The sequence below is a fragment of the Bos grunniens genome, chromosome 9, assembly GCF_055505025.1.
Source record: "Bos grunniens cultivar Pamir isolate PY7600 chromosome 9, Bosgru_T2T1.0, whole genome shotgun sequence".
Taxonomy (NCBI): domain Eukaryota; kingdom Metazoa; phylum Chordata; class Mammalia; order Artiodactyla; family Bovidae; genus Bos; species Bos grunniens.
Window position 1 is genome coordinate 66,455,320 of NC_141173.1, and position 18,934 is coordinate 66,474,253.

At 37.8% G+C, this 18,934-nt stretch overlaps 1 protein-coding gene across 11 annotated transcripts in view; it reads right to left on the reverse strand.

Moving 5' to 3' along the window:
- The window catches only part of CYB5R4 (cytochrome b5 reductase 4), a 128,584-nt gene that overhangs the window by 52,435 nt on the left and 57,215 nt on the right, over positions 1–18,934 (reverse strand). For 7 of the 11 annotated variants that reach the window (XM_086316410.1, XM_086316418.1, XM_086316413.1 and 4 more), the window contains 4 exons: positions 9,276–9,305; positions 6,360–6,420; positions 2,068–2,125; positions 160–253 (listed from right to left, as the gene is read on the reverse strand). In XM_086316410.1, the coding sequence (XP_086172536.1) occupies positions 160–253; positions 2,068–2,125; positions 6,360–6,420; positions 9,276–9,305 (243 nt within the window). The remainder of the gene's footprint in view (positions 1–159; positions 254–2,067; positions 2,126–6,359; positions 6,421–9,275; positions 9,306–18,934) is intronic. The other 4 variants (XM_086316414.1, XM_086316412.1, XM_086316409.1 and 1 more) reach the window with 1 other exon arrangement.

Consider the following 18,934-nt stretch of genomic DNA (forward strand, 5'->3'; position numbering starts at 1 on the left):
AAAGACCCAGCACAGCTAAAAATAAGTAAATAAATCTTTAAAATGACAAACCAAAATGACAGTAGCAGATAAAATATTATAGTTTATCAAGACTCTACAACCAGTCATGACTATACTTTAACAAAAGTTGTTTCCATGAATATAGAATAAGTTACTTACCAACATGTACAAGGTATGAATAATCCTTGATAACTGTCTCGGCTCTAAAGGAATCATCCCGGTGATCAACTATTACTGAATCTAAGTTGATATCCTTAAACAGAAATAGAAAAGGAAAATAAACTTTTTTCTAAACTTTATCACTATACATTTAAGCTGATCAGTGGAAGTTCACATGGTAATTATTTACAGAGCCCATAAGCTAAACCCACATTACTCCTGTTTTTCGCTCTCTCATACCACGTTCTTCTCCTTCAAAGCATACATCATAATTTTAACTACATATGTGTCTATGCTTAATGTCTACCTTACGCACTCATCTGTAAACTCTAAGCATAAGGGACTGTCTTAACACAACTTCTTAAGCTCAGCTTATCAAAAAAAAATATATATCACTAACAACTTTTCAGATGTCTCTAGCTTCTACATAGCTTTGATGCAAGTTATTTTTCTGCCTTTCATTTACACAAGGAACACATCTTTCAACATAGTAAGCTCCCCCTTCCCCTCAGTCATCCACCCTCTGTGCCTCACTGGTATCACCAATGGGAAGAGACGGATCCCAGGTTCCCTAGGCCCTGCCCTCTTGGTTCTAGACTGCTTGGTGAGGAGGGAGTAGGAAGTAGGACATGCAGTGCCTCTGGACATGCTGGCTCTTTCAGGCAGAGGCTGGACACTCCGGCGGGAACATCAAATCCTACTTCAGGAGGAGGAGGAACTCACTCACTCAGATACAGTTCTGCCATGGCAGAAGTAGCATGAATTCTCAAGAATCCTTGGCTGCCAGAATTTCTCTCTAAATCTCTATGGTTCCTCAAGTGTGGAGACCCTGCAGGCTGCTGGAGGATGTGCCTGGAGATGGTGTAAGTTGCCTGCTTATTCATCTGATTTTCCAGGTTGGACTGTAAGCCTGGTGAGGTCTCAGTCTCTATGAATCTGGCCCACCTGTAGATTTCTGAATTCTACAGCAGTGTCCAGAATGAAGCAGTGTTCAATAAATACTTAATGAATGAGTTAATTCCCTAATTTTAGTTTCCAGAGGACATCTAAAGCTGGTTAGCAGCTTAAGCGTACTAAGACACAGCAATCCTCTCTCCTGTCTCTTGAATTCCAATTCAAGTGCAGGAAATCAGTTCATATGGTGAAGTTAAACTGGGACTCTCACTGCTGTTCAGTTCAGTTCATTTGTTCACTCGTGTACGACTCTTTCCGACCTGATGGACTGCAGCACGCCAGGCTTCCCCATCCCATCATCAATTCCCAGAACTTGCTCAAACTCATGTCCATTGAGTCGGTGATGCCATCCAACCATCTCTTCCTCTGTCATCCCCTTTTCCTCCTGCCTTCAATCTTTCCCAGCATCAGGGTCTTTTCCAATGAGTCAGTTCTTCGCATCAGGTGGCCAAAGTATTAGGATTTCAGCTTCAGCATCAGTCCTTCCAATGAATATTCAGGACTGATTTCCTTTAGAATTGACTGGTTTGATCTCCTTGCAGTCCAAGGGTACTAACTGCTGTTATCCATGCATAAAAACAAACAAAATCACAGAAGAGCATATAAAATAATGCGTTGGCTGAAAGTTTTCTTCGGGTTTTTGTACGATGTTATGGAAAAATTGGATCGAACTTCTTGGCCAACCCACTACTTTCTGTTTTTTTTCCTGAGATGCTATGGCATGTTTGTTAAGAGCATATACTATGGAGCCAGCCTGTCTGGGATCAAAATGTTAGATCTCCCATTTACTGTATGACTCTGCTAAATTACCTAATCTCTGTTTCCTCACCTGTAAAATAGGGATAATGAAAGGATCTATCTCATAGAATTGCTGTAAGTTAATACAAGATGAGTGCTCAGAAATGTGCCTGCATGTAGCTTTTTATTTTTTTCTGATGTTAAAAACATGTTTACCTTCTGTTTAGTATATATGACGATGGTGACTAAAGAGTCTGTTTGGAACCAGTCATAGCTGTAAAATATTCAAAAAAGAATGAATAATTATATGCATTAACATAAATTAACCATTAAAGATATAATTTTAAAAAATATACAAAAAAACTAATACAATTATGTAAAGTTTAAAAATAAAATAAAATTAGAGAAAAAAAATAAATAAAAAAAAAATAAATAAATAAAAAATAAAACAACAACAACAACAACAAAAAAAAAACATACAATATAACACAACAGATACATGATTTAAAACATTTATTTTGAAACCTACAGTAAGAAATACATTTTTTGAGGGAAACTTTTTCACTACATAATCAGTAGTGTGAGATGAAATAACTCACAATTATTTCTCAATTTAAAATGCCTATACTTCCATGTTCATGCCCCAACCATTAACGCCAAAGCAGCTGAGGTTAACCAATTCTTTGAAGACCTACAAGACCTTCTAGAATTAACACCAAAAACAGATGTCCTTTTCATCATAGGAGACTAGAATGCAAAAGTAGGAAGTCAAGAGATATCTGGAGTAACAGGCAAGTTTGGCCTTGAAGTACAAAATGAAGCAGGGCAAAGACTAACAGAGTTTTGTCAAGAGAACACACTGGTCATAGCAAACACCCTCTTCCAATGACACAAGAGATGACTCTACACATAGACATCACCAGATGATCAATACTGAAATCAGGTTGATTATAATCTTTGCAGCCAAAGATAGAGAAGCTCTATACAGTCAGCAGAAATAAGACCCGGAGCTGACTGTGGCTCATGAGCTCTTCACTGCGAAATTCAGGCTTGAATTGAAGAAAGTAGGGAAAAACACTAGGCCATTCAGATATGACCTAAATCAAAACCCTCATGATTTTACAGTGGAAATGACAAACAGATTCAAGGGATCAGATCTGGTATACAGACTGCCTGAAAAACTATGGACAGAGGTTTGTAACATTGTACAGCAGGTGTTGATCAAAATCACCCCAAAGAAAAAGAAATGCAAGAAGGCTAACTGATTGTCTAAGGAGGCTTTCCAAAGAGCTGATGAGAGAAGCCAAAGGCAAAGGAAAAAGGAAAGACATACCCATCTGAATGCAGAGTTCCAGAGAATAGTAAGGAGAGAAAAGAAAGCCTTCTTACGTGAACAATGCAAAGAAAAGAGGTAAACAATAGAATGGAAAAGAACAGAAATCCCTTCATGAAAATTTGAGATATCAAGGGAAAATTTCATTCAAGAATGGGCATGATGAAATGACAGAAATGGCAAGGACCTAAGAGAAACAGAAGAGATTAAGAAGAGGTGGTAATAAAACACAGAAGAACTATACAAACAATATTGCAGTGACCCAAATAACGACAATGGTGTGGTCACTCACCTAGAGCCACACATCCTGGAATGTGAAGTCAAGAGGGCCTTAGGAAGCATTACACCAACAAAGCTAGTAGAGGTGATGGAATTCGAGCTGAGCTATTTTAAATCCTAAAAGATGATGCTGTTAAAGTCAGCTCAATACATCAGCAAACTTAGAATACTCAGCAGTGGCCACAGGACTGGAAAAGGTCAGTTTTCATTCCAATACCAAAGAATGTTCAAACAACCATAAAAGTGCACTCATTTCACATGCTAGCAAGGTAATACTCAAGATCCTTCAAGCTAGGCTTTAGCAGTATGTGAATCAAGAAATTTCCGATGTACAAGCTGACTTTTCTAAGCAACAAGCTTAGAAAAGGCAGAAGAATCAGAGATCAAAATTGCCAACATCCACTAGAGAAAGCAAGAGAATACCAGAAAAGCATCTACTTCTTGTCATTGACTATGTTAAAGCCTTTGACTGTGTGATCACAACATACTGGAAAATTCTTAAAGAGATGGGAATACTAGACTAACTTACTTGTCTCCTGAGAAATCTGTATGCAGGTCAAGAAGTCAAGAAGCAATAGTTAGAACTGGACATGGCAAATAGACTGGTTCAAAAATTGGGAAAGGAGTATGTCAAGTCTGTATACTGTCACCCTGCTTATTTAACTTATATGCAGAATACCATGCAAAATGCCAGGTTGGATGAATCACAAACTGGAATCAAGATTGCTGGCAGTAATATCAATAACCTCAGACATGCAGATGATACTACTAATGGCAGAAATCGAAGAGGAACTAAAGAGCCTCTTGATGAGGGTAAAAAAGGAGAGTGAAAAAAGCTGGCTTAAAATTCAACATTAACAAAATGAAGATTGTGGCATCTGGTCCCATCACTTCATGGCAAATAGAAGGGGAAAAAATGGAAGATTTTATTTTCTTGGTCTCCAAAATCACTACAGATAATGACTGCAACCATGAAATTAAAAGACATTTGTTCCTTGGAAGGAAAGCTATCATAAACCTATACAGCATATTACAAAGCAGAGACATCACTTTGCTGACAAAGGTCTGTATAATCAAAGCTATGGTTTTTCCAATAGTCATGTACAGATGTGAGAGCTGGACAATAAAAATGGCTGAACGCCAAAGAATTGATGCTTTTGAACTGTGGTGCTGGAGAAGACATTTGAGAGTCCGTTGGACTGCAAGGAGATCAAACAAGTCAATCCTAAAGGAAATCATGAGTATTCAATAGAAGGACTGATGCTGAAGCTCCAATACTTTGGCCACCTGATAGGAAGAGTCAACTCCTTGGAAAAGACCCTGATGCTGGGAAAGATTGAGGGCATGAGGAGAAGGGCAACAGAGGATAAGATGGATGGATGGCATCACTGACTCAATGACCAGGAGTTTGAGCAAACTCCAGGAGATGGTGAAGGACAGGGAAGAATGGCTTGCTGTACTCCATGGGGCTGCAAGGAGTCAGATACAACTTAGTAACTGAACAACAATACTTCATGTATACCAGCAAATACATGGACATATACTACAGGTATACCAACTTGGATAAAGACAAACCACCTCCTTGACAAGACACTTTTTATAAAGGTTACACATCTAAAATGCCTTGTATCAGAGCAATAACACAACATATTTTCTGAAGGAAAATGACAAAATCTACATGCTTATTACCTTGACTCTTTCCTGTCACAAATATATTACCGACAAAATTAACTCACCAAGGATGTTTAACAGTCAACAGCAAAAATTTAAGGAAAAGCTACATCATCTGTTTTGTAAAACTTCTGATCAAATTGATTTTGTTCTTATTACCTGTATACAGGCCCCCAGTGTGAATCTTACAAGAGATACCCTGAGGCCCTTAACTTAAAATTGTATATGAAATAACTTAACAGATATAACAAGTATAGCAGGATGCTACTGTTACAGATTCACCTTGTGGGGAAAGGTGGTAAGAGAAAAATGACAAATAACACACATAACCCTAGGGCATGTGAAATATCATTAACAAAATTATACATGGATTGTTTAATTTACTAAGACAGTGCAATACATTTCCAAGAATTTTCATTAAAAAACTGATAAAACAAACTAGACATGCAAAATAATGCTGTTGTTGTTTAGTTGCTAAGTTGTGTCTGACTCTTCTGCAACCCCATGGACTGTAGCCTGCCAGGCTCCTCCTCTGTGCATGGGATTTCCCAGGCAAGAATACTGGAGTGAGTTGCCATTTCCTTCTCTAGAGGATCTTCCCTACACAGGGGATGAACCTCCATCTCCTGCATTAGCAGAAGGATTCTTGACCACTGAGCCACTAGGGAAGCATATTACAGTTGAATAAATTATGGATACTTGATCAATTTCCATCATACAATGGAATACAGACCAGAAAATGCCTTTGCAGAATATTTCATGACATACAAAGTTGATCACATAATATACTGTAATACCGATACTGTCAGAATAATATGGAAATAGGTACTACATGAATCAAAGTGGATAGAATAAACCAAATATTAAGAGTATATATTTAGGGTTGATGGGACTGACTTTTATCACTTTCTTTTGTATTTCCCTGTGTTTCTAAGTTTGCTACCATGAATATATATGTGATAATCAGAAAAAAATTGTTTTAAATAGTTCTTTTTTAAGTTGTGGTGTTTAAAATGGGTTAAACTTCAGTTATGCTAAAAATTCATATTTAGGGAACAGCTCATTTTTCAACAATGCCTGATAAATGAGGCAGTGCAGTTCTTGTATCAAAAAAGCATGATTAATATAATAAGCAATAAATCAAACTTAGAGCCATTTTTTTTAATGTGCATATTTTGGTGTAGAACTGATTAAGCTTTAAAGAAAATAAAATTAGAAAGCATACCTTGGAGAACTAGGACCTTCTTTGGCAAGTGTATCTGTCACTTGGCTCTGAGGAAGCATGCCTTCACAAAGAAAAATAAACAAAATAGCTACAGTTCATCTATGTTGCATTTTTCTTTTTTTCACCCCATCTCTCCAGTAAACTTCTTATTGAAATATTATAAAAGGAGACAAGTCATAAATATACTACTCAATGAATTTCCATCTGTAAAACATACCCTTGTAACCATCACCCTCCCTGTGCCCTTCCATTCACCACCTCTCCCCCAAGATAATCACTATTCTGACTTTTAACATCATGATTAGTTTTTGCCTGCATTTGGCCTTTATGAAAAAGTGGAATCATAAAACATGCTTTCTTTTGGTCTGGGTTTTTGGGACAGTTCCATAGACGTTACAGTTAATGTCAAATTAGCATGATTAATAGTAAGCAATGAGTCAGGTCTGGAGTTTTCTGAGATGTTATCCATGCTGCTGAATGCATTAGTAGTTTGTTCTGTTTTACTACTGAGTATTATTATACTCTCTCAATATACCATATACCATTTATTAGAATCTATTCATTCTACTGTTGATGGATATTTGGGCAGTTTTTGGTGATTATGTATAGTGCTGTTATTAATATTCTTGGTACATGTACACACTCATTCTTAAAGAACATCCATCTACATATCTGGTAGGTATATAGGACATGAGTATGTTCAGCTTTAGTAAATACTGCTAAACAGTTTTCCAAAAAGGTCATATCAACTTACAATTTTTACCATAAGGGTATGGATGCCTGGTTGCTCCAATACCTTGCTGACACGTGGTATTCTGTCTTTTTCATTTTAGATTTTCTTGTGGGTGTGTCTCAACATCACATTTTAAATGCCCACCAAGGCTCTGGGTTTTGAATTGTTTTTGAAAACTCTGAGAACAGGGAAGAGCTTCAGAGATTCTGTAAACATTAACTATTTTTCTTCTACAATAGGAGTGTACTCTTTGTGCAGGAAAAAAAAAATTAGGCTTTGGCGAGTCTTAGAATTCTCAATTAGAAGGCATGGTAATTATACAAAGTCAGTGTTGGGAGGCACCTAGGAGACACGGTAGTTTAGAGGTTTTCAAGATTCTTCTTATCCAGAGAACCTTCTGTTAAAACACGAGAGAATTGATGGACTTATGTCAATTTGAAGAGACTGGGTCTCTAGAGGAATGCTGGCTTCAGTGTTTTAAATGACGTTTAAATGATGACACAGAAAGCAGGCAGATGACATCTGTAAATATGCAGACTTAACCATATACACTTATATAAGTCAAATATTTGAGGCATACATATTCATATAAAAGAGGTAACTGTGCTGCCCAGACCACTGGACAATGTAATATCACATTTTTAAGGCCACTGTTAACTGACATGTTAAGTGCCATGCACCCAAAGGAAAGCAATGTGGCGGGAAAGAAAATAGCCAATCAGTAATTAGCCTTTAAGGAAAGGCTGTTTGCCTAGTATCATGTAAGAGTAAAGTATCAGCTGAAACCCAAGAACAGCCCTTCCTTTAATGCGGTGACCCTGCCAGACAAACAACTTCAGGTGGCACATCACACACTGCATGTATTAGTCTATAAGAAGACTGTTTCCTCTACTTGAAAACGAAGAGGTAATTCATCTGGCAATCTAGCTTGTTAGCTGAATTTCTACAACTTTCTTGTCCAAAACAGAAAGGAAAAAAATGCATTTTAAAACATATATTAGTATTACAGTTCAGTCAGAGTAGCCCCAGGCAGTTTTGAAAGTCTCACACCAAAGTTTTTGAGGAGGTTAGGGGTAGTGTCAGTCACGATTCCAAATCATAGTGAATGGCTGAGGAGAGCTGCCGAGCCCAGAGAAGAGGGGATTAACAGGCTACTCAGTATCTGCATAGACACTGGAGGAGAGCCCTGTGCCTGAGGGAGAGGTGCCCTCAGCCTGGCATCGGAGGGGGGAACTCCAAGTCAACGCAAGTATAGTTAAGTCCCCTACATAAGAACCTTCAAGTCTCGAACTTTCAAAGAGGCAAACATGCATTCACGTGTCCAATCATGTAAGTCAGTTCATGTGTATAGTGTACACTGTCACATGCATGCATCCTCTACATGTGGTTGTGCTTTTGTGTGCTTTACTGTACAGTTCTGTATAGAGTGCATGTGTGCTAAGTTGCTTCAGTTGTGTCTGACTCTCTGAGACCCCATGGACTATAGCTTTCCAGCCTCCTCTGTCCATGAGATTCTCCAGGCAAGAATACAGGAGTGAGTTGCAATGCCTTCCTCCAAGGGATCTTCCCCACCAAGGGATTGAACCTGTATCTCCTTTGCCTTCTGCATTGGCAGCTGGGTTCTTTACTACTAGTGCCACCTGGGAAGCCGAGTACAGAGTATACTAGCACAGTATCTTTATTTTAAGCCCAGAATACTTGGAAGCAAGTGCAAAAGCAGCCGTGATGCAGCTGGTATTGCTGTACTTTTCAAAGTACTATAAGACTAAAAATGTTTTATTTTTTTTTAATTTATCATTTGTGTGAAAAGTATTATAAACCTGTCATACACTATTATATAGCCTATTGTGTTAGTTGAGTACCTAGGCTAACTTTGTTGGACTTATGAACACATTGGACTTATGAAGACACTCTCGGAACAGAACTCGTTCGTATACAGGGGACTTACTGTATTCAAGCTGAGGACAGATGAACACAAGTTCAGAGATGCCATAGAAAGGACTATAGAAAGAGTCATGGCTTCAGTAAGGGATCTACAGAGTCCTGTCAAATCCTCTAAGCTTAGCAAGTAAACATATCTTTTGCATAAAAATATCTAAATATCCCAAATAATTCTGTAAGGCATTTTGTATACAGTCATGTGAATATGATTCAGTTTTTCACTATAAATGTATACGACTTACCATTTAAGACTTTCTTTTCCTCATGATAGTCTGTACAACAGTTTAGGAAAAGAAAAAAGTTAGGTTAAGAAAAGTGTAACATCAGAGAAGATCAGTTTATATTATTGACATAAGGATAACAGCCCTCTTCTAAAAGGGCTTTCTTTAACAAAAGCCCTGAGGAGAGAAATAAGGCTGATAAACAGATGGCCTCTCTTTTAAGTAAGTCATTTCATCTCTGAAGACTGCCAAGTCATTTCTGCAGATGTCTGTCTCAGAATTCACGGCTTTCCCCTCCTTTTCTGGATTTTTCTCCCCTAATATCTTGGTGAATTTCTTTAGAAAGCACATAAAGACCCAAGTTTTCTCCAGGTTGTCATTATCTAAATTAGTCAAAACTATCCAAAATTTATTAGATTACACTTTATATCAGAAACATACATATTAACCCAAAGAAAGACACCTTACTACCTTTCTCTCTTAACCAGGTGAGCACTTAAAATGATTATTCAAATTTAAATGGCCAAGTGCTGAAATATGGTAAGATTTTTACTTGTTTATCAGTACAATCAATCATTTGGGTTACAAGCCAGAAAAAGTTTAATGAGTGTTTTCTTTCAGGATGGCAACCGGCTCACAAATCTATATTATACCTTGATCACCACAAGTTTTATAACCCTATGTCAAAATAAAACCATCAGCAAGTTGCCAGAGTTCTCTTAAAAAAAAGAACGCCAAGCTAACACAAAATATTCAAGAAGTAAACTGAATTGATAGACATTACTTGTTAACATGACATCACCTTGTTTTGTAGAAAAAGAAACCAAAATATGTACATCCAAGCTTCCAAATTCTTTTATATTTTAATTTTCAATCAACCAGAGACCTCATAAAATTACTACCACTTGTCACTCACGTCATAAAATAACTATGATTAAGGAGGTCAGATAACCATTCTTTTATTTTCTCCATTTTACTGAAATAAGTTCGGAGCTTAAAGGTATCTTAACAACACACACCAAATTATCATCCATTCTCCTCATTGAAGGTTGAAAATAGAGGTCAGGACTTGAATGAAACCCACGGCTCTTCAGCAGTAAAGCTGAGGTTAAACTTTATATCCCCTGAACTGAACACCATTTTTCTTAATATGCCATTGAGAGAGTTAATACTTTCTCAAAAGACACAAGGCCTAAAGACCATTTAAATTATGTCTCAAAATGAGTTTTGTTTCTCAACCTCTAGATAAAAATCTAGTCATTAGTTTGCAAGGGATCACTGATGGTCTGGCTTGGCAACTGACCTCCATCCAATTTCACCTGTCTTTGCTACTGTACTTGTGATCATTGGTTTTATCTTAGAACAAATAGCAAACTCACCATAACAAAAGTAAATTAAGTCTAATTTCAGTGCACAACATATTTGGCAGTTCAATGAATCTCATTGATCATGTAAAATAATTTGCTTTTATCTAAGAGACTCACAGATTTTAAACACTTCTTCCAAGTAATTTGTTTCTAGGGGGAAAAAAAAAATCATCTCCTATGATTATTTCCCATCTGATGTGAATTGATTTGAACCTGTCAGATCCTGCAACTGCTTTTTTTCTGAGCTTTTTTTTTTTTTTTTTTAATATAAGAAGTACCAGCAAGAAGAGAACCTACTTAAATGATCTAAAAAACCTTTAAAGCTCTACAAGTCTTATCTTTGCAATTCTTTTGGAAAACTGAGTCACAGAAATAAGACAGACTATTATTTACTATGAAGCATAGTCACATCTGAGTCATTTTAGGCACGAGATACTTTCCTGTTTAACAAAAAACTTAACATTCTGTTTTGTTAACTAATTCTACTATTTGGTTGGCTCCATGGCCAAGAAAATTTGCATCTTCTTATAACATTGGTTAGAGTGCATTACTCTGATAAGAGCCTCTGCTTTCTGGAAAATGAAAGCCATTCAGTCATGTCCAACTCTTTGAGAACCCATGGACTGTAGCCCGCCAGGCTCCTCTGACCATGGAATTCTCCAGGCAAGAATACTGGAGTGGGTTGTCATTTCCTCCTCCAGGGGCTCTTCCCAATCCAAAGAGCGAACCAACATCTCTTGTGGCTCTGGGATTGGCAGGCAGATTCTTTACCATTGAGTCACCTGGGAAGCCTCTAGTGTCTCTGAAGTGAAGTGAAGTCACTCAGTCACATCCGACTATTTGCAACCCCATGGACACCAGGCTCCTCCATCCATGGGATTTTCTAGGCAAGAGTACTGGAGTGGGTTGCCATTTCCTTCTCCAGGGAATCTTCCCGACCCAGGGATCAAACTCAGGTCTTCCGCATTGTAGACAGATGCTTTACCATCTGAGCCACCAGTCTGGCAGGGAGAAAAACCAATCCAAGAACCACTGGTGTATACCAAAGGAAAATACATTATTCAAAAGAGGATAACTTTAATGAGGTGATCTCTACCTTACAAAAAGAAGTATCCAGGATTTCTTTCAAGGGTGAACTTTTCCAATTAAATAACTATTATTAGTTAAGGAAGGTATATATACCTACAAGCTTCAGTCTCTGAACTTTTAAACTGAGGTTGTTAGAAGAGAATCCCTCTTCTACCTCGAAAGTACTCTCCTGGTCTATGGCTCTAAGTGCTTTATAGTCAGTAGCTGCTTGAGAAAACAGGAACGAAAAGTCAAAACATAAAGCATTAATATTGGAAATCATGATAAACCTATGAGAAATTAAGAACAAACACCCAAGTGGTGCTAGTGGTAAAGAATCTGCCTGCCAATACAGGAGATACAAGAGATCTGGGTTTGATCCCTGGGTTGGGAAGATTCCCTGGAGAAGGAAATGACAACCCACTCCAGTATTCTTGCTTGAACAATTTCAAGGACAGAGGAGCCTGGTGGGATACAGTTTATGGGTCACAAAGAGTCAGACAGGACTGAGCAAGCACAAGTGTGTGTGTGCACACACACATATGCACATTTCTGACATGAGCTATGCCATTAGAAAATGTGACTATTTTACGGAATGACCATCATTACAAATAAATGCTGGAAAGGATGTGGAGAAAAAGGAACCTCCTACACTGTTGGTGGGAATATAAATTGGTACAGTCACTAGTATGGAAAACAGTATAGGGGTTCCTCAAAAATCTAAAAACAGTATTACCATATGATGGTGCTATGGTACCACAGCATATGGTACCTAATGGTACCATATGATGGAGAAGACTCTTGAGAGTTTCTTGGACAGCAAGAAGATCAAACCAGTCAATCTAAAGGAAATCAACCCTGAATATTCATTGAAAGGACTGATGCTGAGGCCGCAGCTCCAAAATTCTGGCCACCTGATGCAAAGGGCTGACTCATTAAAAAAGACCCTGATGCTGTGGCAAAGACTGAAGGCATAAGGAGAAGGTGGTGACACAGAATGAGATGGTTGGATGGCATCATTGACTCAATGGACATAAGCCTGAGAAAACTCCAGGAGAGAGTGAAGGACAGGGCAGCCTAGCATGCTGCAGTCCATGCTGGGGTCGCAAAGAGTGGGACATGGCTGAGTGAATGAACAATAACCAGCAATCCCATTCCTGGGCATATATCCAGAGTAAACTCTAATTAAAAAAGATACAGGCACACCTAGCAACAAGAGTCACATTAGCCAAGACATAGAAACTATCTAAATGTTCATCAACAGATGAATGGACAAAAAAGATGTTGTATATATACACAATGGACCACTATTCAGCCAGGAAAAAGAACAAAACAATGCCATTTGTAGCAACATGGATACACTTACCATACTAAGTGAAGTAAGCCAGAAAGAGAAAGATACTACATGATATCACTTATATGTGGAGTCTGAAATTTGACAGAAATGAACCTATCCACAAAACAGAAACAGACTCACAGATGTAAAGAACAGACTTATGTTTGCCAAGAAGAAGGGGAAGTAGGGAAGGGATGGAATGGAAGTTTGAGGTTAGCAGATATAAGCTATTACATATAGGATGGATAAACAAGGTCCTACTGTATGGCACAGAGAACCATATTCAATATCCTATGAAAAACCATAATAGAAAAGAATTTCAAAAACAGATTGTGTTTGTGTGTGTATATATATCTTTATCTATATATAGATATATAAGTGATTCACTTTTCTGTGCAGCAGAAATGAACACACTGTAAATCAACTATATTGCAATTAAAGAATACATATTCTTTAACTGAATATACATTTACATATATATACATATATATAAACAAAATGTGACTGTTTTAAAAAATGATTTCAGCTGGGATTTTGTCATTTTTTTTTTCACTAAATAATTATTTAAAATCAGGAAATAAAGGGAATTCCCTGGTTGTCCAGTGGTTAGGACTCAGTGCTTTCACCACCTGGGCTGGGTGCAATCCCTGGTCTGGGAAGTAAGATCTCATAAACCAAGCAGTAAAAGCACCACCACCCCCACTTCCCACACCAAATTAAAAATTTAAAAGTACATTTAAGTCTGGAACAGTGCTGTCCAGAAGAAATATAATACAAGTCACAAGTATAATTTAAAATTTTCTAAAAACCACATTCAGTTCAGTTCAGTTTAGTTGCTCAGTCGTGTCTGACTCTTTGTGACCCCATGGACTGCAGCACTCCAGGCCTCCCTGTCCATCACCAACTCCCAGAGTTTACTCAAACTCATGTCCGCTGAGTCGGTGATGCCTTCCAACCATCTCATCCTCTGTCATCCCCTTCTCCTCCCACCTTCAATCTTTCCCAGCATCAGGGTCTTTTCCAATGAGTCAGTGCTTTGCATGAGGTGGCCAAAGTACTGGAGTTTCAGCATCAACATCAGTCTTTCCAATGAACACCCAGGACTGATCTCCTTTAGGATGGACTGGCTGGATCTCCTTGCAGTCCAAGGGACTCTCAAGAGTCTTTTCCAATACCATAGTTCAAAAGCATCAATTCTTCAGTGCTCAGCTTTCTTAATAGTCCAACTTTCACATCCATACCACATAACCACATTAACAAAGAACAAAAAGAACAGGTCAAATTAACTTTAATAATATATTTTTACTTAATACAGCATATTCAGAATATTATCATTTTCACATGACAATGTAATCAATGTAAAGTTATGAGATATTTTATAATTTTTCATCCTAATTCTTAAAATGTAGCACTTACACTTCCAGCACATTTCAATATGGAGAGAATTCCCATGCTCACTAGCCACCCATATGTGGCCAGTGGCTATAACAGAGATAGAAAAGGATTAAAAAAAGGGCAAAAAGCAAGAACATTTCTCATCTTTGCCAGAGAATGAAGTGTTCCACATAAATAAATCAGCAGTGACTGAAGCTCACCTTTTCAAGCAAAGTTTCTCCTTTTATTCATTATTGACATCTTTCTAAAGCATGAAACAAACTACAATCCTTTTTAAACAAAGGATTATAAAAAGTACACTGATTTTTGGCTTGATAAGGGCTCACGAGTATTACCTGTTTTATATTCTGACAGTTAGCTCTTCTGTGTTCTTTTCAGACATCACTCCCCCATTAGAAACCAGGTGATAAATGGAAAACTGTCCTCTCAAATCTGCTCAGCTATGGGGATGCCTATGAAATGCTACTTCTGGATCATCCCTGCACTGGGGTCTGGCGGTCACCCCACCTAAAACGTGGTGTCGGGGATCTCATATCGAAAGAAGTCCATGTACAAAATTTCTCTTCAGTATATCCATCGTCCCTCCCAACCCCTTGTAAATCCTGTTAGCAAGTCTCCATCTACTGCCTACTGTCTCTGTTTTCACCCTCTATTCCCATTTCATCTCTCTGTTTCCATTTCATCTATAAGTTCTAACTGTAGATTAGAGCATGTGAATACATTCTTGAGTTTGCCATGGAGAGTCACCATTTACTGGCTGCCCTCTCTTGAACTAGTGTAACTACTAATAGGAGCCCAATCTTTCTCAAATCCATCCCAGTTTGGACAATGACACTGCTACCCCATCTAATAGTTCTATCCGTAAATCTCAGGCCAGTAGACTGCAATGATCAACCCTGCCTATAGATAAAAGGCATATGAAATACTCTTAAAAAAATTTCACTTTAATTAATATTTCTTTAAAATAAAGAATATTCTTTATTTCTAACATATTAAACCTTTCTCTTCAGTTACTCTGTCCCTTTTACATGATCTACTTCTCTTGTTAGCCTGCAATTCAAACTGTAACTTGTTAGATCTTAAAGTCTCTACTGTTTAAAAAAAAACACCTGATCCATTTATTGCAATCAACACGTTCCTGAAGAATTCTTGTCTTTGCTCCCTAATACCTTGCAAGTTGCCTTATATCTTTACCTGTTACCGGCCACACCCCAGCAAAACATTTATAATCCCCAAAGGCTTTATAGTGAAACAGAGTTTCACAACCATGCTCTCACATGCACTGTCAATAATGATGATAATACTTGATTTTTCCCAGAAACAGAGCCACGGTAAGACACATCAGTACATGCTGATAATTACAAGGGTACAAAAAGGGAACAGAAAACATAAGCAGCCTTAGCATCACAGAACAGAGGGGCAAAGGCAGCCACTAACAGCAACACCCACTTCTACTGTCCCTACCAACTGTTGCTTCTGATGCATCGAGTGTTTAGCAAACATTATTTAATCTTCACAATGACTCTGGGATGTTTCATTCTTAAACCCCATTATACTGCTGAAGAAAAAAAAAACAACTCATGTCTATTAACGGATGCTGAAGATCACAAAAGCGTATGAGTGTAACCTGAGGCAGAGATGAGATCTGACGCCGTGTTTGTCTATATGAAACCTGTGTTCTTCCTACAGATCATGCAGCCTCAGCAATCAAACTCAGGGCTACAGACAGTGTGAAAAAGGGAACTTTTAATTTATGAATGTACAGTATTTCAGAGTCCATGTCTCATTCTGGGTAAGAAATACGTTTGCACTTTGCTGAACCAAGTGGTGAGAAGGAGAAGGAATACTCATGACAGTTTAGTTCTTTACCATTAAGATTCAGTCAAATCCTCAGTTTCCTCAACCCTGCTGATTTTAGTTTCATAAATTTCCTTTCGTTAGTCTTTTTTAAAAAAAATTATTAATTTATTTTAATTGGAAGCTAATTATTTTACAATATTATAGTGGTTTTTGCCATACATTGACATGAATCAGCCATGGGTGTCCATGTGTTCCCCATCTTGAAGCCCCTCCCACCTCCTTCCCCATCCAACTAATTTTATTTCAACCTTGTTACTAAATAAATTTAGGTTGTCATATTTTCTCTCAGAACTTTCAAGGTAATGTTCTATTGGCTTCTGTCTTCTACTGATATTCTAATAAATTAGCTGTAACAGCTTGTAAATTACATGAGTAAATTAGCTGTCAATTTACCGGTTTCTCAGTGACTCTGTCTCTCTCTGGCTGTTTTTCATATCTTCTCATTGTCTTGGTGTTCTTCAATTTGACTACAAAGAGAATATGTGTAGATTCCTTTTTATTTATCTTGATCAGGATTTGGTGAATTTGCTATCTCTGATATTTGTGATTTATCAATTCTGGAAAGTTCTCAGCCATTCAGATGCCTCTTCCTCATTCTCACTATTACTTCCTTCTGGAAATCTGATTATAAGTGCTAGATCTTATTACTGTATTCCGTGTGGCTCTTGAATGTTTTTCTATCATTTTGTTTCTCTGTACCACATCCTGTCCAATTTCTGCTGCTCAATTTTATAGTTCATTGGACTGTTGTATGTCTAATCTCTCACTATTTATGTTATGCACTTTTTTATTTCATCAGCTTGATTTTTCATTTCCAAAGATTCTATTTTTTTCAATACTACACAATTACTAGTCTCCTTCTTTATTATGTTATTAATTTATTCTTATTTTCCTAATCACATCAGACAAAGTTATTTATTCTGTATACAAATATTAAAGTCCAACAGGTGAAATTCTGCCTTTATTTCTGCTGACTTGTTTCCTCAAGCATTAATTTTTCACTGTACACTAATAACTGCTGCTCTATACCTGTGGCAATTTTGAGGGTTTTAGATTGAAAGTTTTTCCACCACTAAAAAGGTATCTATAAATCTGCGAAGCAGCCTGGGAAACCAATAATGGGAGACCATTTTACTTCCTGGTTTGAGGTTTCTAAGACTACATAGGTGGTATATATTTGAATGCCCAACTCATATATGGGTAAGACTGTGGCTACAAATTCTCAAAGGAAACTTCTCTTTCCTCTCCCCCATCACCTCATAAACAAGGTCAAGGCAGACTATCCTGACATCTCCCTTTGTTGTTGGACAGATTTTTCCGTTAAGCATTCACATTTCACTGATTATACAGACTTCAGGAGCCAAGCCACAGGCAGGGATCTCAGTTCTAATTCCTTCTCTTTACCGACCCAAGATCTGATTTTTCTTTTCCTATGTGACCATTAAAATTCCTGTGTGGCTCTAAGTTCAAGTATCTGATAAGTGTTTTCTGAAAGTGAAGGTATGAGAGCTAGCTTATCACTTTGAATTGTTCCACCTACTTTTTTCCCCTTAACCTGGCAACTTCCCTGTGGAATCTGCTCATTTTAAACAGCGTCTGCTGTATTTGGTGAATCATTTTGAAGGTTCCCTGTCTTTCATTTCCAGGCAGGCAGGAAGGAAATCCTGAGTCCTTTCATTTGTTTCATGCCTATGACACAGAAGCCTAAGGAGCTGGGACATTTTCTGACCATCCTGAATGGTAGTACAGAGAAGCATGTGACCTTTAGTACCAGACGGTGTAAACAAGACATGTAATATTTAGGGTGAAGTAAAGTTAGCCATTTAGAAATTTTAGTTAAGAACGTGTTCCCTGATGGCAGTGATCTGGCGAGCTCTGGAGCAATTAAGAAAATAAAGGTATTTGTTTACAAAGGTAACCTGGTTTGGAAGAACTGTCGGACACTAAAGTTCAAACTAATTTGCTTTTGGTGTACTGGAAGACCTCGTCTACTGTGCATTGCTTTATCTACTTTGCACATATAGAGTTCCTAAAAAATTGAAGGCTTGTGGCAACCCTGCATAGACCAGGTCTACTGGGGCCATTTTTCCAACAGCATTTGCTCACTTAGGTTTCTGGGTCACATTTTGGTAATTCTGGCAATATTTCAAATTTTTTTCATCATTATTATATTTGTTATGGTGATCTGTGATCAGTGATCTGATGTTACCACTGTAATTATCTGGGGGCACCATGAACTGCACACCCATGTAAGACTGCAAATTTAATCTATAAATGTGTATGATTTGACTGTTCCATGGACTGGCCATTTCCCTCTCTCTTCCTCTCCTTGGGTGTCTCTATTCCCTGAGACACAGCAATTTGATATTAGGCCCATGAACATAACCCTACAATGGCCTTGAAGTGTTCAAGTGAAAGGATGAGTTCCGCGACTCTCACTTTAAATCAAAAGCTAGAAATGACTAGGCTTAGTGAGGAAGGCATGTCGAAAGACAAGACAGGCTGAAAGCTAAGTTTTCTATATCAAACAGTATGGAGATACACAAGATTCATGCTCTTTTCATGCCTGCTAACACAACATCTAGGCTTCTCTTGTGGCTCAGTGGTAAAGAAAGTGCCTGCCAAGCAAAAGACACAGGTCTGATCCTTGGGAC